The 25,786-nt window shown below is 41.2% G+C and overlaps 1 protein-coding gene across 4 annotated transcripts in view; it reads left to right on the top strand.

Annotated features, from left to right (window-relative positions):
* Nucleotides 1–25,786, top strand: part of UBE4B (ubiquitination factor E4B) — a 125,555-nt gene that overhangs the window by 82,745 nt on the left and 17,024 nt on the right. For all 4 annotated transcript variants that reach the window (XM_043992123.1, XM_043992125.1, XM_043992124.1 and 1 more), the window contains 12 exons: nucleotides 176–259; nucleotides 2,332–2,388; nucleotides 3,080–3,196; nucleotides 3,296–3,394; nucleotides 7,107–7,220; nucleotides 7,583–7,781; nucleotides 8,169–8,307; nucleotides 13,479–13,578; nucleotides 16,362–16,489; nucleotides 17,048–17,146; nucleotides 17,952–18,187; nucleotides 21,417–21,543. In XM_043992123.1, the coding sequence (XP_043848058.1) occupies nucleotides 176–259; nucleotides 2,332–2,388; nucleotides 3,080–3,196; nucleotides 3,296–3,394; nucleotides 7,107–7,220; nucleotides 7,583–7,781; nucleotides 8,169–8,307; nucleotides 13,479–13,578; nucleotides 16,362–16,489; nucleotides 17,048–17,146; nucleotides 17,952–18,187; nucleotides 21,417–21,543 (1,499 nt within the window). The remainder of the gene's footprint in view (nucleotides 1–175; nucleotides 260–2,331; nucleotides 2,389–3,079; nucleotides 3,197–3,295; nucleotides 3,395–7,106; nucleotides 7,221–7,582; nucleotides 7,782–8,168; nucleotides 8,308–13,478; nucleotides 13,579–16,361; nucleotides 16,490–17,047; nucleotides 17,147–17,951; nucleotides 18,188–21,416; nucleotides 21,544–25,786) is intronic.

Raw genomic sequence — 25,786 nt, 5'->3', positions numbered from 1 at the left:
CTTGCCCTGTCAGAAGAGAGCCTTGAGCATCACTCACGTGGGTGGGCTCCCACATGTATTGCTCCTTATCTGTGTGCTCTAAGGACCATGGCCAGAAAGGGGCTTGATTGAATGCAGCTGCTTCCGAAGTTTGACTTATCCTAACATTGTGCTTTTTTCTTTGTTTTCTTTTCAGATCTTTACCCCGATTTTACAAGGTTTGGCTCTTGCTGCCAAAGAGTGCTCCCTTGACAGTGACTACTTTAAATATCCCCTTATGGTAAAGCTTTATTTTTTAACTCTTTTCCTAGAGATTTTGTTTTCCTAGAGATTATGTTTAGCATTACCAACTCCCTCCTTGTTTTCCTTAGTTTAAAATTATAACTTGAAATGATTCAATATGGGTTTTCAGAATGTCTGGTGTACAGTGAGGTGAATGATGGGGGCATATTAGCAGCCCAGAAGATAGTGCCTTGCTTGTGTCCCCCACCCCCATCTGGAAATGTTTTAAGAGTTGGGAAATTACTTGAAACGTATCTCCTCATAAGAGAAAAATAAGCAACTTAAAATCCTGAAGTCACCTCGTAATGAACATAAGGTTTGGAAGGCAAATTTAGTATTAAAAGCAATTGTAAGCACAAATTAAAGTAAATGATCATTTTAATTAGAGAATATCTCCATTTCGTATTTATATAGTATCTCCTCAGAACAACTCTCTGGGCCACCTTTATTTGTGACTTGACACTGTAACCCTTGTATTCAGACTTTATTTCCGGAGCAGAGAACTTGACCTTTCTACTGTATTTCTGCACAGCTCTTAGAAAGTATTGTGCAACCTGGACAGGGCTGTCAGTGAAGTCCTCATCTACTTCTGTTTGACGATAAGTGGTGGTACTGGAAAGAGGAGAGCCAGATTCCCAGTCTTTGAATTTGTGGAAGAAAAATTCTTTGATATGTGCAATTGAATCTTTTTTGTAATAGACAGATTTGAAAAGATAGAAATATAGAGTCAATATCCTTTACAAACAACTTATTTATTAAAATATTTCAACAGAGGCATTTAATAGAAAAGCTTTGTCTTATATACATAAAAAGGCTTCTTTCCCCGCTTGTTCTGTTGTCCTCTTACTAAATTGTGTCTCATGCTTCTAAAGGAACCCAATGGATCTAGTGGGAAAAGGACTAAATTGGGGGGGGGGTTCAGAAAAGCAGGGTTCAGAGCTTTACTTCCCTATATGTATGGTCTGGGGGAAACCTCTCAGGCCTCAGTTTTCTCCTACAAATTGAGGAGTTAAGATGAAATGCTCTGGGTCTGTGAGACCCCTTCTGGGAAGTAAACAACAGAAATGTCATTTTAAAGACTACAATTTGGACCGGATCATATGATGAGAGAAACTGTCTTTGTGTTAAGGACCACCCCCACTTCCGATGCAGTGTGGTTCTGTCCAATCGCGTTACTTACCATTGGACATGCTGTATCGTTGAGGCTGTTATTGGGGTTAAAGAGTACAAGACAAGGAGTCGTTCATGTCACGTGGAGTTCAGGGTGGAAGTGTCTTTTCATTCCCTTTTAAAAATTACATGAACATTTCCTCCCGAAAAGAGAGCTGTTCTTTTTTTTTTTTCTTTAACTGTTTCATCGATCTAAGCTCACTTGCTGTCTCCAATGAGATTTTTTGGTGTTAAATATCAGCAGAATGTCCTGTCTTGATCAGAAGACAAAAAGCCTCTGTTCCCCAGGGACAATAGTGTGATGAGGTGCCATCATTGATGCCATCATTGACCAGGGGAGGGCATGGCCTTGGCTGGCGTGCAACTTGTGAGGATCATCTTAGTGGTCACTGTGACTGCGTGTGTGCTCTGTTAAGGCTGCTCTGGCCACAACCCCTTAAAGCTTCGACTGGCTTCATTTTCGTCAGCATGGGGACACTGTGACATCAGGACACCTAATATGGCTCAGCTAGCCATGTTAAGTGACCCCTGGAATCCCATAACACAGAGGAAGCAAGCTTCTATGGAAGTACAACTGCAGATTTAAAGCAGAATTTGCTAGTCAGTGTATCTTTTCTTGCCATAACAATGCTTTTGGCAGAATCATGGCTTTATGCAGGTCAAGTACAACTGAGCTTTAGTAGCTCCTTGTACAAATTTTATATACCTTTGTGGAGCAGTCGCCACTCTAACATCTAAACTATGGGGAGGGAATTTATTAGCTAGGATCAATATGCATTACTCCTTAATGCTTGGTAAAGATATAAACAAGGGGAAAGTAACTTGTGTTTTTTGATTGGCAGCTGTTTATGCATGTTAGGTGAACCATATTTGACGAAATCTTTCTTATTTTACTTGTAGGCATTAGGTGAACTCTGTGAAATTAAGTTTGGGAAAACCCACCCCATTTGTAGTTTGGTAAGTGTTGGTTGCTTTTTTTCCCCCAACAACCATAGCACAAATTTAAAACTTTTCTTTAAATAATGATATTGGAAGCATTGGCTACTTAGAAGTAAAGCATTTTACTAAACATTGAACAATGTGAGCTACAGTTATTAAAAACAGCATTTATAAGTAATCTGTTAAAAAACAAAATGCACTTTTTCTTGAGTATTAAATATTCAGAAATTATAAAATTTTTTGTAATAATGCTATGTTACTATGTACTGTGTACCTACTATGTTAGGCATTAGGAATACAAACCAAAAAATGAATCTCTACTCCAAAGAACCTCCGATTCTAATAGGAAAGACAAGCACCTATAGAAGAAATGAGAGAAATACAAATAAATTCAAAGTGGTTATGTTTCAAGGTATTTCAGAATAGAGAACATTCATTAATTATTAATAAGTAGCTTCTGCAGAAGAGAAATTCCTTGAATCTTTTGGCAGAGTGAATTCATTTGATTCAAAATACTTGCTTTGGAATTTGAAAGTTGAAGTCCTGTCCAACAGGGATGAATGAAATCTGGGGCTGAGACGAGAAAACATCCCAGACTTCAGCACAATAGCCTGATGTTTTCCTGAGATAGAAGCCGTTTGGATGCATGTTACCAACACAGGGGACTGGCTGTTGAACATGGGTCCTGCTGACCTCTGTATCTTTGTAGGTCGCCTCTTTGCCTTTGTGGCTGCCGAAGTCCTTAAGCCCGGGTTCTGGGCGGGAGTTGCAAAGACTCTCTTATTTGGGGGCCTTCTTCAGTCTCTCCGTCTTTGCTGAGGATGATGTGAGTACCTGACCGTTGACTCTGAATTTCTCACCTCCACATTGACCTGCTTCTTCAAATGTTACTCTGTGGAGCTTGACTATGTTCTTTCTCTTCTAGGTAAAGGTGGTTGAAAAGTATTTCTCAGGGCCTGCCATTACCCTAGAGAACACTCGAGTGGTCAGCCAGTCACTACAGCATTATTTGGAGTCAGCCAGAGTAAGTTTTCAGCCACGTGAGGTTTTTTTTACAAAAGAGCCACAGTTTCTTTTTTTGTTTTGTTTTAAAATTTATTTTAATTATTTTTCCAATTACATGTAAAGATTTTTTTTTTTGTCTTCCAGATTTTTCTTCCACCCTCCCTCCCCTCTCTCCTTCTGAGGACAGCAAACAATTTGATATAGGTTATACATTATAATCATGTTAAATATATTTCCACATTAGTCATGTTGAAAATCAGAACAAAAGGTGGGGGGAAGCTACAAGAAAGAATAAACAAGAACAATAACCAAAAAGTAACAACAAAAGTGAAAATAGGGGCAACTAGGTGGTGCAGTGGATAGAGCACCGGCCCTGGAGTCAGGAGTACCTGAGTTCAAATCCAGCCTCAGATACTTAACACATACTTACTAGCTGTGTGACCCTGGGCAAGTCACTTAACCCCAATTGCCTCACTAAAAAAAAAAATGAAAATAGTATGCTTCAATCTGCATTCAGACTCGAGTTCTTTTTCTGAATGTGAAGAGCATTTTCTACCATAAGTGTTTTGGCATTGTCTTGGATCATTGCATTGTTGAGAATGTCACACTGTCACACTTGATCATCACACAATGTTGGTGATACTGTGTACGATATTCTCTTGGTTCTGCTCATTTCACTCAGCATCAATTCATGTGTAGGTCTTTCCAAGTTTTTCTGAAATTCATCTGCTTATCATTTCTTATAGCACAATATAGTGTTCCATTACCATCATATACCACCCATATACCACAACTTGTTTAGCCATTCCCCAACTGATGGGCATCCCCTCAATTTCTAATTCTTTGCTACCACAGAAAGAGCAGCTATAAATATTTTTGTACATGTGGGTCGTTTTGCCTTTTTTATGTATGATCTCTTTGGGATATAGACCTATATAGACCTGGTGTTGCTGTAGCAAAGAGCCGTTTGTGAATGATTCATAATGGTTGGATCGCTTCATAGCTCCACCAGCAGTGCACACGGTCTTTCACAAAGTTATTTTGCACATCAATCACTTTGTAGGATATGACAACTGTCTAAGTTCTTCCTTAGTCACAGGAATTTAAGTATGATTTCCTTGATTTTAGAAAGCATTAGTCGGGGCAGCTAGGTGGCACAGTGGATAGAGCACCGGCCCTGGAGTCAGGAGTACCTGAGTTCAAATCCGGCCTCAGATACTTAACACACACTTACTAGCTGTGTGACCCTGGGCAAGTCACTTAACCCCAATTGCCTCACTAAAAAAGAAAAAGAAAAAAGAAAGCATTAGTCTTTTTACCTCCCTTCTCTACCTATTTCAGTATATCCTTCATATCATGCCTAAGTTAGTTTCCCATATGCAAAGATTTTATTTGTCACTCTTCTGCTAAATCTCTTTAATGCCTCTGTATTGTCTACAAAACAAAAGTCCACCTTTTATTTTATTTTTTTTTTAAGTGAGGCAATTGGGGTTAAGTGACTTGCCCAGGGTCACACAGCTAGTAAGTGTTAAGTGTCTGAGGCCAGATTTGAACTCAGGTACTCCTGACTCCAGGGCCAGTGCTCTATCCACTGCGCCACCTAGCTGCCCCAAAAGTCAACCCAAAAAAACCCTTTCTAGCCTTATTTCATCCTCATGTTAATCTTTTTTTTTTTTTTTTTTTTTTTTTTTTGGTGAGGCAATTGGGGTTAAGTGACTTGCCCAGGGTCACACAGCTAGTAAGTGTTAAGCGTCTGAGGCCGGATTTGAACTCAGGTCCTCCTGAATCCAGGGCCGGTGCTCTATCCACTGCGCCACCTAGCTGTCCCGCCTTATTTCATCCTAACCCTTCCTATTTTTATTTTTAATAACCTCCAAGACAGTGGTATAAAAACTCCATTCCACAAATAATGGTTGCCTATTCTATGCGAGATACTATGCTATGCCCTGGGGAAACAATATTCCCTGCCCTCAAAGAGCTGGCATTTTCCTGTGCCCTGCACTGCTTGTACCGATGATCTCTTGGAGGACTTGCAGGAAGAGGTGTCTTCCAGTTTTGAGATGTTTTTGTTGAAACATTCATAATCTCTCACCTAGCCTCATTTATGAATTTAGCACAGTGGTGAAAAATACAGGCCTCTAATATGACAAAAAAGGAAAATCCTGCCTCTGACACTCCTCAGCTGTGACCTTGATTTCCCCGAGTTCCTTCCCTTCTCTCAGGCTCAGTATAATTGCACAGGCAAGGATCTTGTCTTATAATAATAACTAACGCATATGGCAATGTATAGTTTGCAAAGCATTTTACAAATATTATCTCATTTACTCTTTACAACAACCCTGGGAAGTAGGTGCTATTATCATACAGTTGAGGAAACTAAGGCAAACAGAAGTTAAGTGACTTTTCCAGGGTCACACATCTAGTAAGTGTCTTGAGGCTGGATTTGAACTCCAGTCTTCCTGACTCCAGGACCAGGGCTCTATCCCCTGAGCCACCTGGCTGCCTCTCTTCAAGATAACAAGGATGTTAGCTGACATTCGTGTAAAGCCTTAAGGATGACAATTTAGGGTTAAGATTTACAACATATGGAGAAGCTGTGGAAAAATTGGAACACTAATGCATTGTTGGTGGATCTGTGAACTGATCCAACCATTCTGGAGAGCCAAAGGGCTATAAAGCTGTGCATACCCTTTGATCCAGCAATACCACTATTAGGTCTTTTTCCCAAAGAGATCATAAAAAAGGGAAAAGGACCTACATGTACAAAAATATTTAGAGCTGCTCTTTTTCTGGTGGCAAGGAATTGGAAATTGAGGGGTTGCCCATTAATTAGGGAATGGCTGAACAAGTTGTGGTATATGAATGTAATGGAATACTGTTGTGCTGTAAGAAATGATGAGCAGGCAGATTTCAGAGAAACTGGGAAGGACTTGCATGAACTGATGCTGAGTGAGAGTAGCCAGAACCAAGAGAACATTGTATACAGTATCATTAACATTATGTGTTGATCAACTGTGATAAACTTGATTCTTCTCAGCAATACAATGGTACAAGATAGTTCCAAAGGACTCATCATGGAAAATGCTCTTCAAATCCAGAAAAAAAACAAAACTGTGGAATATGGATGCACGTTGAACCCTACTGTTTCTTTTGTTTTTGATGCTGTTCTTTGTCTTTTGAGGTTTTTCCTTTTTGCTCTGATTCTTCTTTCACAGCATGACTGATGCAGAAATATGTTTCATATGATTATACATGTATAACCTATATCAGATTACTTGCTGTCTTGGGGTGGGGGGAGGGAGGGAGAAAAAAAACTATAAATCTTATAAAAACAAATGTTAAACTATCTCTACATGTAACTGGAAAATAATAAAATACTTTTATGGGGGGAAAAAACCCAAAAAACAAAAGTGTAGGCCTCCTCCAAAATCTAGACTGAAGCTTTTAGGGTCAAATAGAGTACTCCCAGCCTTGTCTCCGTACTGGTTTGTGTAGATACTTACTTCTTTGTGGGACCAAGCAGGTCGTACAATAGAAACACTCCTTTGTGTGTCCCTCTTCAAAGCTGATGTGTCTGCATTTTCCCGGGCACCCTTAGAGCTAGTTTTATGATGTAGTTGGAGATGGACAGATGTGAGTGTAACTCTTGATACATTCTTATAAGGATTTTAGGTGGGGAATTGTTCATTCTTCAAGGCAACTGATCTGTTCATTCTTATTCCAAATTGCAGCAAGAATTGTTCAAGATTCTGCATAGTATTTTGCTGAATGGTGAAACTCGTGAGGCAGCTCTTAGTTATATGGCAGCTATCGTCAATGCCAACATGAAGAAAGCGCAAATGCAGGTAAAGACATCTGGGGGCCAACTACTGCCCCCTCCTGCACTGGTGAGAAGTTGACATTTCACTCACAACACAGCACAGAGGTAAAAGTTGAGTGCATGACCAGAGAACTTGACTGAATTCCATCCTATTTTGGGAGGATGGTTTTTCAAACATATATGGGGAATAGGGCAGATAGGTGGCACAGTGGATAAAGCACCGGCCCTGGATTCTGGAGGACCTGAGTTTCAAATCCAGCCTCAGACACTTGACACTAACTAGCTGTGTGACCCTGGGCAAGTCACTTAACCCTCAATGCCCCACCAAAAAAAAGGTATATAGGGAATAGTAATGGGAACCTTGAAGTGTCTCTTCTCGTTTCACAGACAGATGATCGGTTGGTGTCTACAGATGGATTTATGCTGAATTTCCTCTGGGTGCTGCAGCAGTTAAGCACAAAGATCAAGCTAGAGACAATAGACCCCACATATATATTCCATCCACGGTGTCGGATTGTTCTTCCAAGTGATGAGACACGAGTGAAAGCAACAATGGAGGAGGTTACTAGCTGGATGACTGAACTTTGTGAGTGTTGGCCATCATACTGGTTTCTTGCCCCCAAGAGGTTGTTAGAACACTCATCTTCTTCTGGTATCACTGATCACATGGCATTTTAATGCTTATTTAATTTCATTTTCTTAAACTTTTCATATCTTCACATTTTCTTAAAATGTTACTTAATTTTCCATTGCCAGGAATACTTTTTGCTGAGTTGGTACATTATCAATAGTTATTTTTTGGAACTTAGCCTGGCAGGAGAGTCTTTCAGTGAAGGGCTGACTATATGACAGACATTGTCAAATTTTTTTTTTTTATTTCCCCAATAGCAGTGAAATTGTAGAGGAAATGGCCTAAAGTATTTAAATACATTTTCATTTTTTAAACTCTCTCTCCACTTTGATGTTTTCCTAGATGGAGATCAGTCTCCGTTTTCTGAGCCGAAATTCCCTACAGAATGCTTCTTCCTTACGCTGCACGCCCATCACCTCTCTATTTTGCCAAGCTGTCGTCGTTATATACGCAGACTCCGGGCCATCAGGGAGCTTAACAGGTTAGAACTTTGCCTGCCCTGTATATTTGTTTCCTTGAACAATACTTACTCAGTATCCAGATCATGTGGCCCCACAGCCAATCCATGTGCCTAATAGCCTTGCATATAGGAAGAATCCATGTTCCAGTGTACTTGTTGGCCACCTGCCTTCAGACTCCGGTAGGACTAAGGGTGACTTAATCATCAGCCAGTGCATTGTGATGTTCTGACAGTCCAAGTTGTTCATAGGTTTCATATTTCTTCTGTTGAATATCCTTGGTTCTCTTTAGAATTTCTGAAAAGAGTATCCAGTGTGCTTCGCTGAGCTGCAAAGTTTGGAAGATATCCTAGATCAACTGAGTTAATGAACTTTGTCTTTTAGTGACCTGCTTTTGAGTGCGTTCTAATTGGTCGTTTTTTGACTTGGGGAAATCTCTATATGGGTTGTTATAAGTTTCCCCCATAAAAATGATAATAATTTGCTTTTTCTTCATGTAACCAATATACCAGAAATGGGATTTGAAAAATAGCACCTAAAATTAGTAAATTGTTACATAGGGAAATTGTAATTTCAGGTAGTCTGCCATTTTAGACACCACATCTGAATTCTCATTCATTTTAGGATACATAGCAAATAAAAGCTCCAGCTGTTTATTTTAAAAAGCATTGGATGGGGGCGGCTAGGTGGCACAGTGGATAAAGCACTGGCCTTGGATTCAGGAGTACCTGAGTTCAAATCCGGCCTCAGACACTTGACTTACTAGCTGTGTGACCCTGGGCAAGTCACTTAACCCCCATTGCCCAGCAAAAAAAAAAAAAAAGCATTGGATGAAATGTGAAGCAAATTTAAGCCTCACAGTATTTCCTCTACCAAAGTGTTTCCCATATATATGATATCACATAAGCTTTCTTAGTATATAACAAGTCAGAAGACATTTTTTTAAAAAAATGAAGATCCTCCTCTCCTTCCGCCCACGTCACCTCCATTGAGAAGACAATAAACATAAAATTTAGCAAAATGCTTTCCCATATTGGCTATATCCAAAATCATATGTCTCGGTGTGCAGTCTGAGGTCATCACTTCTCCCTCAGGAGGCGTGTAGCATGTTTTATCATGACTCCTCTGGAGCCATGGTTAGTCTTTGTATTGATCTGAGTTCACAAGTCTCTCAAAGTTGTTTTTGCAATATTGTTATTTTATAGATTGAATCGAATCACTTCACTCTGTATCAGTTCATCCAAGGCTTCCTAGGCTTCTCTAAAAATCTAAAATCTCTAAAAATCTAAAATCATCCCCTTCATCATTTCTTTTTTCTTTTTCTTGTGTGTGTGTGTGTGTGCGTGTATATTAAATTTAAAAATTTCTGTACAAACCAGAAGCAATGCATCCAAAATTGGAAGGGAGGCAGAAAGCTGGGAAACAATTTTTGAGGCCAGTACTTCTGATAAAGGCCTCATCTCTAAAATATATAGGGAACTAAATCAAATTTATAAGAATCCAAGTCATTCCCCAGTTGAGAAATGGTCAAAGGATATGAACAGGCAGTTTTCTGATGAAGAAACCAAAGCTATCTATTCCCATATGAAAAAATGCTCTAAATCTCTAATGATTAGAGAGATGCAAATTAAAACAAATCTGAGGTACCACCTGACACCTATCAGATTGGCTAAAATGACAAAAAAGGAAAATAATAAATGTTGGAGAAGCTGTGGGAAAATTGGAACACTAATGCATTGTTGGTGGAGCTGTGAAATGATCCAACCATTCTGGAGAGCAATTTGGAATTATGCCCAAAGGGCGATAAAGCTGTGCATACCCTTTGACCCAGCAATCCCACTTTTGGGTCTTTTTCCCAAAGAGATCATGGAAGGGGGAAAGGGACCCACATGTACAAAAATATTTATAGCTGCTCTTTACGGGGTAGCAAGGAATTGAAAATTGAGGGGGTGTCCATCAATTGGGGAATGGCTGGACAAGCGGTATATGAATACAATGGAATACTATTGTGCTGTAAGAAATGATGAGCAGGAGGAGTTCAGAGAAACCTGGAGGGTCTTACGTGAGCTGATGATGAGTGAGATGAGCAGAACCAGAAGAACATTGTACACAGTATCATCAACATTGAGTGTTGACCTACTGTGATGGACTATATTCTTCTCACCAATGCAATGGTACAGAAGAGTTCCAGGGAACTCATGATAGAAGAGGATCTCCAAATCCAAGGGGAAAAAAAAAAAAGAACTGTGGAGTATAGATGCTGATTGAACCATACTATTTCTTTTGTTTTGGGTGCTATTGTTTTTTTTTTCTATTTTGAGGTTTTGCATTACTGCTCTGATTTTTTCTCTTATAACAGGATTAATGCAGAAATAGGATTAATGTTATTATGTGTATATATGTGTGTATAGATATATATATATATGTATATGTATATAGATATATACATATAACCTATATCAGATTACCTGCTGTCTAGGGGAGGGGGGAGAGAGGGGAGGGAGAAAAATCTGAAATTGTAAAGCTTGTATAAACAAAAGTTGAGAACTATCTTTACATGTAACGGAAAAAATAAAATACCTTATATGTAAAAAAAAAAAAAAGATACCTATTAGCTGTGTGACCCTGGACAAGTCACTTAACCCTCATTGCCTCCAAAAGAAAAAAATAGATGAGGCATTCTTTGACTCAGAAGGCCAGTATGTTGCCTTGCTTTGCTTAATTATATTTTGTCCCAAGGGAGGCTTCTACTTAGGGAACTATTATTTGGTGATTAAAAAAATCAATAAAACATTTTTTAAAAGTTAAAAAAAAAATGTTCAGTTCCTTCATTTTCCTCTGGGATTAAATGAGTACACTCTCCTCACTCTGACATTTAAGACCCTGTAAAGTCTAGCTCTTGACTGACTTTACAGACTCAATTTCCTTCCCTCTCTCCCCACTCTGTGACTTTGCACAAGCCTTGCCCTGAGCCTGGCACATGCTCCTTCCTCACTTTGGGGTTTTCTTCAGGACTCAGCTCAGCAGCCGCCTTCCTGACCCCTTGCTTAGTTCTTAGTGCTCTCCCTCATTTAAAATAGCTTTTTCTATTTATATGGCATATTCCCCTAGTAGAGTAAGCTCCTACATTGCAGGAACTACCTACCACAGGGCCTTTCAGGTAATAGGTGCTTAAGAAATGCTGTGGATGGATCAGGGTTCTTTTTTGGTGAGGCAGTTGGGATTAAGTGAATGGTCCATATGACCATTTTGGAGGGAGATGTCTCTAAATCTGTGCATCTCACATTTCTTTCTTTCTTTCTTTCTTTCTTTTTTTTTTTAGTGAGGCAATTGGGGTTAAGTAACTTGCCCAGGGTCAAGCGTCTGAGGCCAAATTTGAACTCAGGTCCTCCTGAATCCAGGACTAGTGTTCTATCCACTGTGCCACCTAGCTGCCCCTGATCAGGGTTCTTAATGAGGCATAAGGCAGGGGGGTTTTTGTGCCCTGGAAACATTTTCTGTCAGGTAGAGCAGAGGTGTCAGATTCACACCAGATTAATATATCACTAGGAAATATTTAATAAAAATACACTATCATATAGGTAATGTTGATTTGTAGTTTTCTAAGTCAATATGTGGCCACCAGGGATTTGTTTCTTTGTGAGTTTGACACCCTGAAGTGTAGAGTGTTCAGCTCTGAGTCCAAAGGGGAAAAGGATTCCCTCTAGGTGACAGTGATATCATCCCTCCCTGTTCATAGCGAACTTTGATCTTTTTCCAGCCCTCTTAATATTTCCGAATCTTAGTGAGATGTAGAGTAACTCAAGAGTGTGTCTAAGCCCACAGAAGAGAAGCCACATGGGAGACAAAATAACTCAGTCAGTGCAATGACTGATGGGTGAGGAAATAGGCCTCCTTCCTTCCTGTTTGTAGAGAATGGCTCTTTGCAGGTGTCTGATGTTGTCACTCATGGCCAGTGAGTCAGTTTGCTTTGTTCAACCACTCCCTTGTTTGAAAGGAGGGCTTTCTTTGGGGGAAGTTGGTATTATTTGGAACTGACAGTGTTAATTTTTTTAAAGTATCTATAATACATTTTTAAAAAAGGAAAGTAGCACAAGAGGCAAAGACATTTATGACTAGAAAAGATTTGTATCATGCGAGAGCAAGAAATAATTGACGAGATACTGCACATTCTATTGGTTCCACATAATGTTGGGAAATCCAGAGGAATGCTCTGGGATGGTTAGTTCCCCTCCTGAGGCAGCTTGGGGGTTGCACAGGGCTCCCAGTCTACTCCTTGCCAGCAGTTTGCACATCAGTGAGGCCATAGATACATTTAAGTGTTCACATATTTTTCATGATCCCTTAGTTTTTCATTCCTTTTTTGAAAAAAGAGAATTCTCCCTCTTAGCCTCCTGTACTCAGATAAACTGCCCATCTCAGCTCAGAGTGTTTAGAGCTTTTATTTAATAACTAAGGTAATAAAGAAGGAAATAATTCTCTTGAAAACACAGTCTTTTGATTTGGGCAAGTAAATAAGTCGCAGAACCTTAATGTTTGATGAAAGAAATCTTTTCATCCTAAGAAGATAAATAAGGAAATTGAATGCTTGTGGTCCAGAATATCTACCACCTACCCCCCCCACACACACACACACACTCTCTCTCTCTCTCTTTCACACACACACACACACACTCTCTATCTCTCTCTCTCTTTCACACACACACACTCTCTCTCTCTCTCTTTCACACACACACACACACACACACACACACACACTCTCTCTCTCTCTTTCACACACACACACACTCTCTCTATCTCTCTCTCTCTTTCACACACACACACACACACACACTCTCTCTCTCTCTCTTTCACACACACACACACACACACACACACTCTCTCTCTTTCACACACACACACACTCTCTCTCTCTCTTTCACACACACACACACACACACTCTCTATCTCTCTCTCTCTTTCACACACACACACACACACACACACTCTCTCTCTCTCTCTTTCACACACACACACACACACACTCTCTCTCTCTTTCACACACACACACACACACACACACACACACACACACACCATATCACCATAAGAAAAGATAAACTGCCACTTTCTTCCCATACAGTAGTTCAGATTGAATAGATGAAATGAATGCACTTCCCTCTGTTTGATTTTTTTGCTTTTTCTTTGATTACAGAACTGTGGAAGACCTTAAAAACAATGAAAGTCAGTGGAAAGATTCCCCACTGGCAACTAGACATCGGGAAATGTTGAAACGTTGCAAAACTCAGCTCAAGGTTTGAACTATTTAATTGATATGATTCTGCAGTGACATGTTTTTCTTCAGACCAGAGTGTGACCATCACTTTATGATGGTCCTTCTGTAGAGTGGATAGGATTTTTCTTCTGTTTCATCATAGTGAATTTTTAAAATCCACTTTTTCTTGCCCCATATCTTAATGTGGTCAGAGTCCCATGGAGATGTTCCTCTAGAAAGTGAACACACTCTCCCCATATGCATGCAGGCTCCCTGGACAGAGTGGGCGCAACCTTAACCTGCATGTGCTCCCAGCTCCTGGATGCTAGAAGTCATTTCTTCTACTAGTACTACTCCCAAAGTTTGTCTTTGCCATGTGTCTCAGCTCACGGTTGTATATGTTGCCAGCAGCCCCCACGCTCTAGGAGCATTGCTTTTCAAGTTGATGGGAACTCCAGATTGTGTGACCTTTCCACATTCACATGATCATCATCTGGTCAAGGGGAGGCAAGGTAGAGAGAAAATTCTCTCTTCCCCCAAAAGATAAATTCTTCTTCCCTGGAGTCCCTTAGAGCTGTTTTTATACATACCCCCTATGGAGCACAATTCTTTCATTTAGCCAATCACAAGGTATTTCTTTTTGGCTTCTTCTGCTTTCATCTACCACAAACTCCTTGGGTCCTTTCCGAGTTAATTGAGGGCCTATTCACAGGCAACCAAGCCTGTGAGAACTGGTTCCCTTACGCTCTCGCCTTTTGACCCCCTCTGGTAAAGTCAAACTTGCCTAGCCTCAGTAGCTAAGAACATAGACTTAATAAGGCCTGAAGAATGGGGCTTTTGGAAGCCTGTGAAGGTTGCTTCAGGCCCTGGCTTCCGTCTTTCCCTGCCTTCTCTTTAGCCCCCAAGGTCCCTAAGACATCAGAGGACTAAATAACCTGTGTGCTGGGACCTCAACAAAGACAACGGCTCCTATTTCTCATGAGTAGAAACATGCATTTTATTGTAGTCCCAGAGGTGGTCAGGGTGCACAGTTCTGGGGACAAGTCTTTTCTCTGGGGACCTGTGTTCTTGTCAGTAAACCGGCCCTATGTTGTCGTTCTTCCCAGTCTGCAAACAAATGGCTTTTTGCATCCAGGTCCTCTGGAAAGGTGACACATGGGGCCACGCTGGAGAGCTCTATTGGAGGGGAGAACAAAGGTTTTTTTGAGGGCCAGAAGCAAATGTTGGCTAATGTAGAAGGGAACAATCATTGTTAATGAATTGTTCTATTTATAGAGACATACATATATACATGTATGTATGTGGTTTTTTGATTTAGCTATTTGTAGAAGGATTCACCTGAGTCCACAGGCATGTAAATCTCCCCTCTCAATCAGCCCACTGTGCACCCTCTTAATGTAGTTTAATCTGTAACCTGACTTAGTTTACCTACAGAGTCTGTTTATCTGGGTTTGTTTCCATAGGGCATATGATATTACGATTCTTTTAAACCAAGTTTGTTCAACTTTTATGGTCTGAGAGGATATAGGAGATTACAATATGTAAAAGAATTCTCTTTCTCTCTGGGGTAATTCTGTCTCTAAAATACCTCATTTAGCTTCTTATAGCTGGGGAATGTCAAAAATCTGCCCATAAATTTATCACTCCAGGAGTCAGGTTATTAACAGTAAACAGTCAGACAAATACGAGAAATGGCATACGAAAATGTAATAAAAGGAAATGGAAAAATTTCCGTCACAATAAAAAGCTGACAATGGAGCATATAACAAAAGACCTGATCTTTGTGATTGATTCTTTCTCTCTCTCTCTCTCTCTCTCTCTCTCTCTCTCTCTCTCTCTCTCTCTCTCTCTCCACCTCCCTCACTTTCTATCTTTTCTTTCTGTCTCTTCTTTTCTATCTGCCCATCCCTCTCTCTATGTGTGTGTGTGTGTATGTATATGTGTATATATATACACATACACACGTACATATATTTATACATATATACATGTATGTATGTTTTTGTATACTTCCATGTTAAATATTATTTGTATTTATTCACTTTATTTAGCTTATTAATTGTCTGTTTGAACTAAAGCCTGAGTAGTTAACCAGACAGATTTTTTTTTAGACATTTGTTTGAAGATTATGAAGTTGGATAACTGATAAATTTCACAGTCAGACTTCTTTAACTGTCATCATGAAGTGATCATGGTTTTAGCCAGAATGCACACACTGCATAGAAGCAACTCCATTGGCCAGATGTTCAAACCTCCTTCCTTTAGATGGTCTTCCTCCACAAATGCATCCCAGCAGCACGGAGATAATATAGTGAATATTTGTCAGAGCAAGATTTTTAAAAAGGGGTGAAATGTAGGGCTCACAGTTACATAAACAGTTAGACCTTCTGTCATTTTGTAAACTTTTCAGCCGTTTTCAGTCTTGTGCATTTTATACTCCTAAACGGACTAGATGAGGTCACCAGGGCAGATCGCTCATTTATAGACTTAGAATACTGAATCCCCAGAGATTGTGACAGTGGCCAGGGGCATACAGCTTGTTAGTTGGGGGGGGGGGGGTCGGCGTTGAAAGCTGCCCCTCTCCCTCAGTGATCTGTGCCAGTGATGTCCAATTCAAATAGAAATGGACACGGCTTCTTAGTGACTTAGAAAACCACACGTTAACATTCTCTAGGTTGTATTTTTATTTTGTTAAACATCTCCCAGTTCCATTTTACTCTGGTTCAGGCCATGCCTGGTTTGATCTTTGGCCTAAGCCATCCTGTGTCGCCATGTGTATGTGGGCACTGTACTCAATGGGCCGTTTCCTCCTTGTTTCTGCAGAAATTGGTGCGATGCAAAGCCTGTGCTGATGCAGGTTTGCTGGACGAAAACTTCCTGCGGAGATGTCTGAATTTCTATGGCATCGTAATCCAGCTACTGCTGCGCATCCTTGACCCTGCCTATCCTCAGTGAGTCCGCCCTTGTGGCAGATCTCTTTTTGCCCTTTTGTCTTTAGCAGCCTGACTGCCCTGACTTGTTAGTGCTTAGAGACCCTGGAAGTCCATGGCATCAGACCTCCCTTGCTTCACTTAATGTGCCTAGATGAAGGACAGCCCAGGCAGTACATTTAAATACAGTTTCTTTGCTTTGGCGCCTTTATATCCCCTGGAAGCATGTCAAGACACACCCTAAGTTAGCACCCAGAGTGTCCCAAGATGTCGTGTCCTTGCCTGTGTTCTGGACTCCACGACACCTGGCTGATTTGGAGCACAAGACACAGTTGTCCATGACAGTCATCAAACCTGCCGCTCTTAAAGCAGTTGAGTCGACAGCTCCTGGTGCTGAGATGTCAGGGGGAAGAAGGGCATGGGTCCTGGGCAGCTTTCTCGGAGTCACCTCCATGAAGAGTATGACTTTTGTATTAGCAAGACTGTCAAAGCTGACTGCCTGGAAAGTCCGAGCCATTTCCGTCTCTTGGCCTAAGCTATCCATGGTTTGCTTGAAGTTGTGTTTTCTTTCCTTCACAGTATCACACTGCCTTTAAATCCAGATGTCCCTAAGGTGTTTGCAGCATTGCCTGAGTTTTACGTGGAAGATGTTGCTGAATTTTTATTTTTTATTGTACAGTAAGTAAATCCCATTTCTGGCCTTAGTGATGCTCAGATTGTTGTAGCCCTTGTCCATTTGCCAGACGTGCTCCTTAGGGCAGCCTGCTGACCCCAACCACTTTACAGAGCAGTCTTTCCCAGATGACGTATTTGTGCTGGATCCCACAGCGGTGACGGAACAGAAAAGGGGCCCACCTCAGCTCTATTTGCCCAGTCCCATATGGGCCCCAATTGTAACCCATTCCACACCCACAGAATATACAGCATTCAGTGAGCAGTACTGCAGGCTTCAGTTTTGACTCCTCCTTATGCTTAACTGCTGCTGTCTTGAGAGGGACTGGAAACGATTCCAGCCCTGGTGTTAGAGCTGTCTCTAGCAAGGACTCTGAGGGCAGTGACAGGGGCGTGGTTGTATTTGGGAGAAATGGAGTAGATTGGATGAGAGTGAATGTCTAGTCAGGGGTGGGGATGGACAGAGGGTGACAGGGATAAGAAATGCCCTTGGAGCAGAGGCCTGGGAACCAGAAACACTTCAGTCCTTGGTTTTGCGCAATATAGCAGCTTCTCCTTAACAAACCTCCCCACATGTAAAAGGAAAGAGAACGTCTTGTTTTTAATGGTCCTTTTGCCGGTGAGGAGCACCTGGGTCATTCTCTTTACCTAATTTCCTCATAAATTGGCTTTGTTGCCATCATGTTTTGGCAAATAGAATCTTCAGATTTTCAGCTGTCCCATAATACTGCCCCTCCCTCACCTCTGTCTAGCACCGCAGCTGGTCAGCAGTGGCGGCTTCAGTGGCCATCTCTCTTTTCTCTCTGCTAAGATACTCACCTCAGGTGCTGTATGAGCCCTGCACTCAGGATATCGCCATGTTCCTTGTTGTGATGCTCTGCAACCAGAACTACATCCGGAACCCATACCTGGTGGCCAAATTGGTGGAGGTCATGTTCATGACCAACCCTTCTGTCCAGCCGCGGACCCAGAAGTTTTTTGAAATGATAGAGAACCACCCTCTTTCCACCAAGCTGCTAGTCCCCTCCCTGATGAAGTTTTATACAGGTGAGGGGCTCTGGGGTTCTCTAGTGGGGTTACTTGGTGGTGGTCACAGTCAACTTCATCTCGAGTGTTTTTTGTTGCTTTGTGTCTAATAATAGCTAACATTTGTACAGTACCTGCTACGTGCTAGGTACTGTGCTAAGCACAGCTCTGGGATGTAGGTATTATGTTTATCCTTATTTTTACAGGTAAAGAACCTGAGGCAAACAAACAAGATGAAGTAACTTTCCCAGGGTCACATAACTGGTACATGTCTGGGGTTGAATTTGAACTCAGGTCTCCCTGCCTCCAGGCCCAGTGCTCTATCCATTCTCATGCCACCTCGCTGTCCTTCATTTGGGAAAATTTTATCGCTACTTGAAGGGCATTTGTACCATGTTGCTTTTCCAGTCATGACAATGTTTTTGCCCTAAGTAATGCACTGGACTCCCCAATCCTCTTGTAATCCCACCATGCACATTTACAGTCATCTCTCTTCAGTTGGAATCTAGCTTGTGGTTACAGCTGATAGTCTTCTCATAAAACTAACTGGTTTATTTAGGCTTTGAACCTGCAGTGTGGTCTATATTTGTACTGTATCCCAAGGTCATTGAGCCAAATAAGACCAAAGACGTGACAGAGCTAAAACAAAGTCCATGAGAAGAGAGGGCTTGGGAAGTCATTAGGTGATTGGGGTCACATGGGAAACATGGGAGGAGTTAGAAGTTGAGGTTGTAAGCCTGAGTGACCATTCAAAGAAATGGAGGCCAATCCAAAGCATGGTGGGTGTTGGGGAAAGATCGCAGGTTTGGTTTTGGACGTGTTATATTGGTGATTCCTGTAAAACATTCAGGCTGAACGTGTCCAGAAGGCAACAAGTGATGTGGGATTAGATTGCAGGAGCAAGACTCAGCCTAGATAATGATGAAGAGAAGAGGTCCCAGAACAGAGTCCTGGAGTACAGTTCAACCTAAGGGATGGAATATGGATGCCAGCAAGAGAGACTGAGAAGGAAGGGCCAAACATTAGAGAAAATAGAAATACAGAGAGCTGAAGATGCTTTTCCAAGGTGTCATGCGCAGCAAGTTAGTGATTAAGCCATGGTTGGGATGTCTCATCTCTGAGTCCAGTGTTCTTTCCACTGCAATGCGCTTGCGGGCAGCTAGGTGGCTCAGTGGATAGAGCACCGGCCCTGGAGTCCGGAGGGCCTGAGTTCAAATACGGCCTCAGACACTTAATACTTACTGGCTGTGTGACCCTGGGTGAGTCACTTAACCCCAGTTGCCTCACAAAAAAAAACAAACAAACAAAAAAAACCACTACAATGGGCTCATTATAGATAGCAAAATTATATAGATAGCCTGCAATGGGTAGCATGAAACCTGACTCAGTCTTTACTTAGGACATGGCTTAGGTTGGCCAAATAAAATGACGCTTCAAAAATATAATTTAGATCCACATGTACAAAAATATTTTTAGCAGCTTTCTTTGTGGTGGGAAAGAATTGGAAATTCAGGGGATGCCCATCAGTTGGGGAATGGAATGGCAGAACAAGTTATGGTATGTGGATGTGATGGAGTACTGTTGTGCTGTAAGAAATGATGAGCAGAGGAGGGAGGGAGAAAAATCTGAAATTGGAAAGCTTGTATAAACAAAAGTTGAGAACTATCTTTACATGTAATGGGAAAAAATAAAATACTTTATTAAAAAAAATGATGAGCAGACAGATTTCAGAATAAACTGGAACGTCTTAGTGGACTGGTGCTGAGTATAGTGGGCAGAACCTGGAGAACATTGTACATAGTAACAGCAACATTGTTCAATGGTCAACTGTGATAGACTTGGTTCTTCTCAGTAAGACAATGATCCAAAACAATTCCAAGGGACTCATAATGGAAAATGTTCTCCACATCCAGAAAAAAGAACTGTGGAATCTGAATGCAGATTGAACTATACTATTTCTACTTTTTTGATGTTTATTTTTTCTTTTCTGAGGTTTTTCCCTCTTGTTCTGATTCTTCTTTTTCACAACATGACTAATTTAGAAATATGTTAAAGTGATTGTACGTATATAACCTAGATCAGCTTGCTTTCTATCTTAGGGAGGGGGGGGGGGAGAGAGAAAAATTTGGAACTCAAAATCTTATAAAAACAAATGTTCAAAACTGTCTTTACATGCAATTGGAAAAAATATATGGTTTAATTTATCTTAAAATGATAAGTAGTATCTGTCTAAAACCATCAGTAACCATCATCTATAATGGGGATAAGCTAGAAGTGGCCATCTTGATTCTCATGAGTCTTTCTGGTGGAGACTTTGTTGGAGTCCCCAGGCTAGCCCAACCCTTGATAAAGTACATCCATCTGTATCCTTCTTGTAGGTGTTATTTATATAAAAGTACCTTTAGACCTTCATATCAGAGGTATTGATATGTCATTCTGTTTTATGGTTTTTCCTTTCTTTTAAACAGTTTTCCTTAACTCCAGCAGTTATACTTTGTCTTTGTCTTTTCATTTAATTGCTTTCATTTCTGAATATATCCCTCCTTCCCCTACTAAATGAACCATTTCTTTTGTAACAAAGATTTTAAAAGAAAGGTGGGGGAGGGAGGAAAAGGGGCAATTGAGGTCTTACAGTATATGTGATACTTCACACCTGTCATCCTGTTCTCCCCTCCTCCCCTGCAATAAAAGGAATGAGGTATATTTTCACAACTAGTTTTTGGTTTTTCTTTGTATAGCCTCTTAAACATTGTGTGCTCCTATATCACTTCACTGCCTCTTGTGCTCCAGCAATATTTGTGTGCCATGATTGGTTAGGTCATTCCCTCCTTGATTGTCATCTACTTTGCCCAGTTCTGAGCTGCCACCAAAAAGTCACAAGTATGGTATTAAAAAAAAGCCAAGTCATAATCTAATCTCTACTTGAATTGCTTATGTAATTTTTTTAAGAAGGTGCGGGAGTAAGGAAAAAGTTTAGTTTCTAGCTGTTGCTAAGTTATTTTTATCTAGATGAAACCAAATTGTCGTTGTTGTCATTGATTTAATTTTCCTAAGCTGTTCTGATTTGTTTTGTTTTGTTTTGAACAGATATGGGTCTGATGGATAAACTTGCTGGCTATTTCTCCTAAAATAAAGCCAAATTGGGATAGCCTTTTGGCAGATTTGTATCATTCAGGTCTCAAGTGGTAGCAGCCCTAATTTATTTTACAAATATGTGGTCTTGACTGCTCCTTCCCTGTTTCCTCTCTAGATGTTGAGCACACTGGAGCCACCAGCGAGTTCTATGACAAATTCACAATACGATATCATATCAGCACCATTTTTAAAAGTCTTTGGCAAAACATAGCCCACCATGGAACCTTTATGGAAGAGTTCAAGTGAGTATTGGATTTCCAGAATTACAACTTTTACTTTTGTGAAACCTTGGCTAGGAATTCTCTTGGGACTGATCTTCATCTGGCAACACTTGTGGGGCTCTCAGATGATACAGTTTTCTGGGTGTTATTGCTGAATTTGGACTTGATTGTTAGACAACTATAAAGCCATTTGAAATCAGATTTTAAAGTGGTTTCTTTGCATAGAGTTCTTTGGGGTGCTGGGAAGAGGCAGCTTTGATAAGAAAGAGTATCTGGGAGGCAGCTAGCTGGCACAGTGGATAAAGCACTGGCCCTGGATTCAGGAGGACCTGAGTTCAAGTCCAGACTCAGACACTTGACAATTACTAGCTGTGTGACCCTGGGCAAGTCACTTAACTGTCATTGCCCCACCAAAAAAAAGGAAAAGGAAAAGAAAAAAGAAAGTATCTGTTGTCATGGAATATACAGTCTTTGAGGTTTTACCCCATACAAACAGCTATAACAAAGATATTAGAGAGGTATAAAACAAACTAAAATGGGTAGTTTGGGACTCAGAAGATCTGGGAAGATTTACTACAGGGGGAGATCTTTTCATTGGGTTTTAAAGTGTAGGTAGGAATTTAGGAAGTGAATAGAAGTATGGGAGGACAGGACCTTTGAGAGTCAGTGAAGTGCATGAGTCCAGAGAGGCCACAGGAAACCCCTGGGTGTAGTTTATCTGGGGAGTGGGCGCGGTGGAGCTGAGGCAGTAGGGCCAGAAGGGTGCAGCAGGATCAGAATATGGAGCTTCCTGTTAACCAGTCACAGAAATCCTCGTCATCTAAGGGAATGCAATCCGAGAAGTATTTATGAAGGGTCTGCTTCGTGCCAGGCACACAGCAGCTAACACGGTCTGGCGTGCAGGACCGAGGCGATGCTGCTTCTGTTATCTGCCTTTATCAGAACACATGCTTGGTCCCACTTCTGAGGGAAGGCCTCTGTTAAGCTGGAGAACACTCAGAAGACCAAGACCAGCATCCTTTGTGAGGGCCCATGGGAGACTCGGGGAGAACATGACAGATCATTAACCCAGGACAGCTCTAACTTGGTCTTTATGAGTGAAGAAAGAGACCAATGGCTAGATTGCAGAGGCAGCTTTAGGCTGGGTGTCACGAAGAGCTCTCTAGCCATTAAAGCTTATTACAGGGGCAGCTAGGTGGTGCAGTGGATGGAGCACCGGCCCTAGATTCAGGAGGACCTGAGTTCACACTAGCTGTGTGACCCTGAGCAAGTCACTTAACCCTCATTGCCCTGGGCCCACCCCACCCCACCCCCCAAAAAAGCTTATTACAATAGTAGGGTCTTAAGGTAGGAGTGGGATGAGCTTTCATTAGTTGTGTTGTAGCAGGTAATGGGGGGAGGTGGCCTGGTCTAGAGGATCACTCAGGTTCCTTCTCACTGAAATTCTGCACTTGAACTTTATTCAATAGGAATAGTAAACTTATGAAGATTTTGGAGCAGAGAAGTGACGTGATCAGATGTCTTTATAAAATCAGATTGGTCTGGCATCAGTATTCATCCAGTCAGAGTCTACTCTGAGTAGAGGAATGCAAAGTAGCTTAAATCTGCTTCCCATCCTCATGGAGCCTACAATAATCGGGGGATCAAAGCCAAACGCATAGAGGTGTGGTGACCAATATGGGATGGTGCAGTAGACAGTTAAAAAAGTCATTTGTGAGGTCTAAGGGGGAAGGTTCTTCTCAACTGCGGGCATCAGGAAAGGCTTAATGAAGGAAGTGGCTTCTGAAATTTGACAGTCAAAGAAGGGGGGAAATAAATGCCAACTGATATAAAGGCAAAAGAGCACACAATTCTTGGTGAGTGGAGTAACAGAAGATTGTGGAAGATCTTAAATGCCAGGGACGGAAAGAAAGGCTAAAGGGAGCCCTCGAAATTTGGGCACAGAAGTGAAAGTATAAAATCATACCTGGATTTTTCATGGAATTTCTCTTTCTACCAGAAATACAAAAGCCCTTATGTCTTTTTTTTTTTTTTTTTTGGTGAGGCAATTGGGGTTAAGTGACTTTCCCAGGGTCACACAGCTAGTAAGTGCCAAGTGTCTGAGGCTGGATTTGAACTCAGGTCCTCCTGAATCCAGGGCCGATGCTCTATCCACTGCGCCACCTAGGCTACCCCGCTTATGTCTTACCATGATGTGGAAGTGGTTTTACATTTTGAAGACTTTGCCACCAGATTGTAAGCTCTGACAATTTGTACAGAGCTAGAAAAGCCCTGAGTACAGTCCTGATGACTGAATGTTTTATTACAGAACTAGCTCAAAAAGCATCACTAGTAGGTCAAACCACTAGGCTAGAGTTGGCATTGCCATTCCTGAAACATAGAAAAATACAAAATGACCGTCATCCCTGTGCAGTCCTCTTCCACTTCAGTAGTGTTAATTGTGAGTTGGCAATATTGGGACAGAATACTAAGTATTACACAGTTTTTATATTTTTCCCTAACATAAATATTTGAAACCCTCAATGTGAACTATTTGCTGCTTGAAAAACAAGTTGATGCATTATTGAAAGAAATGAACCGTAGATAGATCGATAAATTGCTTGATGGATAGGTAGGTGGATGGATGGGCGGACGGATGGACAGACAAGTTGATATGCTCATCAAAATGGAAGTCATAAGACATAAAGAAGGTATAACCAAATGGAAGAATGACTCAGGTTCTCCTCAGAGTATCAAATAAAGGAGTTGGCAGCGTTGGTTCATTGTGTGCCCTAGAATAAGGAGAATTATTGGTTCATTGTGTGCCCTAGAATAAGGAGAATTATTTGATGGGACACTTGGTCATCCTCCTTTGTAGTGCTCATAATGAGAGTAGGTGGGAGGTCCATCATAAAGATAATGGCAGCAAGCATCTGTTGTTCAGGATGAAGAAGTGGCCAGGAATGTCAGAATGTGTCAATCCAGGATTTTTGCAGGGATCAACAGAGAATGATGGTTCATGATTAAGGAATAAATGATACCTTAGATTTATAGATTATTCAGAAGCCTCCTTCCCATCAATGATGAATGTTTTATTCAAGAAGAGAATTTGGCAACTGGATTGGCATGCACCGAACAAAATCCCTAAGAGGGAATGGACTGTGTATTAGTGGACATGTCTGCATCAGCTGTGCAGTTTGATCATCAGCTGAGTAGTACAGAAACCAAAACTCACCAAACTAGAAGGAAACAAGATGCTGCGTGAAATGACAGAATCTCCAGTCTAGCCTGTTTCAATAAGCTGGCGACTACAAAAAATGGCTAATTGGCCAGTCCTCTCAAAGAAACGACAACGCTACGAGGGGAGGCCAGAAGAGTCCAGAAGCTGCATCATAAGCAGGTTCTCCTGCTAAGCAGAGGATAATAGTGATTGAGACAAGCTCATTTACAAAACACCACAAAGAAGATGATGGAAGAATACAAGTAGAAGTCTATAAAATAATACAAAACTGACAGAGGGAAAATGACACTGCAGAAAGTAAGACGTGGAAGCCAACTAAGCTCTAACATCCTGAGCATTGGCAGATAAAACTGCATATAGGATAGGAAGTAGCTCTGAAATGGAACAAATCTGCCAGCATTTCTAGACTGATCTATTTCCATTGGCAATGACGGTGTCACTACCACATTGGAACACCAAACTCTAGTACCTGTTAGAGTGGACCTGAATACATTTGTAGAAGAAATCTGTTGTGGAGGCAGCACAGTACTCAGATTGCTTTTGAAGCTGTCTTGAAGATTCCAAAAGGATGGAAAGGATTATGGATGATAATATCAAGTTTCCCCAAAAAAATTGTTCTTTAAATCAAAAAGACATTGATAATTTGCGACCTGTATACCTACCTTCTTTATAAAATCTTGTATGCACAGATTAAAATAAAAATAGGAGCAAAGAACAGGCAGGCTTTGTTTGTTCATTTGTTCATTTCTCTTTTGAGACTCAGTTCCTTTCATCCAGGCTGGAAATGCAGTGGCCTCTCACAGCCTGATCCCACTAATTGACATGAGAGCTTTGATCCATTCCATTTCTGACCCAAGTTGGTTCCCCACTCCCAGAAACCCACTTAGGCATCCTGGTGCTACCAGGTGCACCCCCTTCCCAGGAGTTGGCATTGGTGCCAGCTCTGGTGCAGCCTCCCGAGAGCCCACTGCAGTTCAGAACCCTCAAATTTAAAGGATCCGTCAGGCTCAGCCTCCTCTATAACACCTAGCAGCAGGCATTATA

This window comes from Dromiciops gliroides, chromosome 3 (assembly GCF_019393635.1).
Source record: "Dromiciops gliroides isolate mDroGli1 chromosome 3, mDroGli1.pri, whole genome shotgun sequence".
Taxonomy (NCBI): domain Eukaryota; kingdom Metazoa; phylum Chordata; class Mammalia; order Microbiotheria; family Microbiotheriidae; genus Dromiciops; species Dromiciops gliroides.
This window is presented reverse-complemented; position numbering and strand designations above follow the sequence as displayed.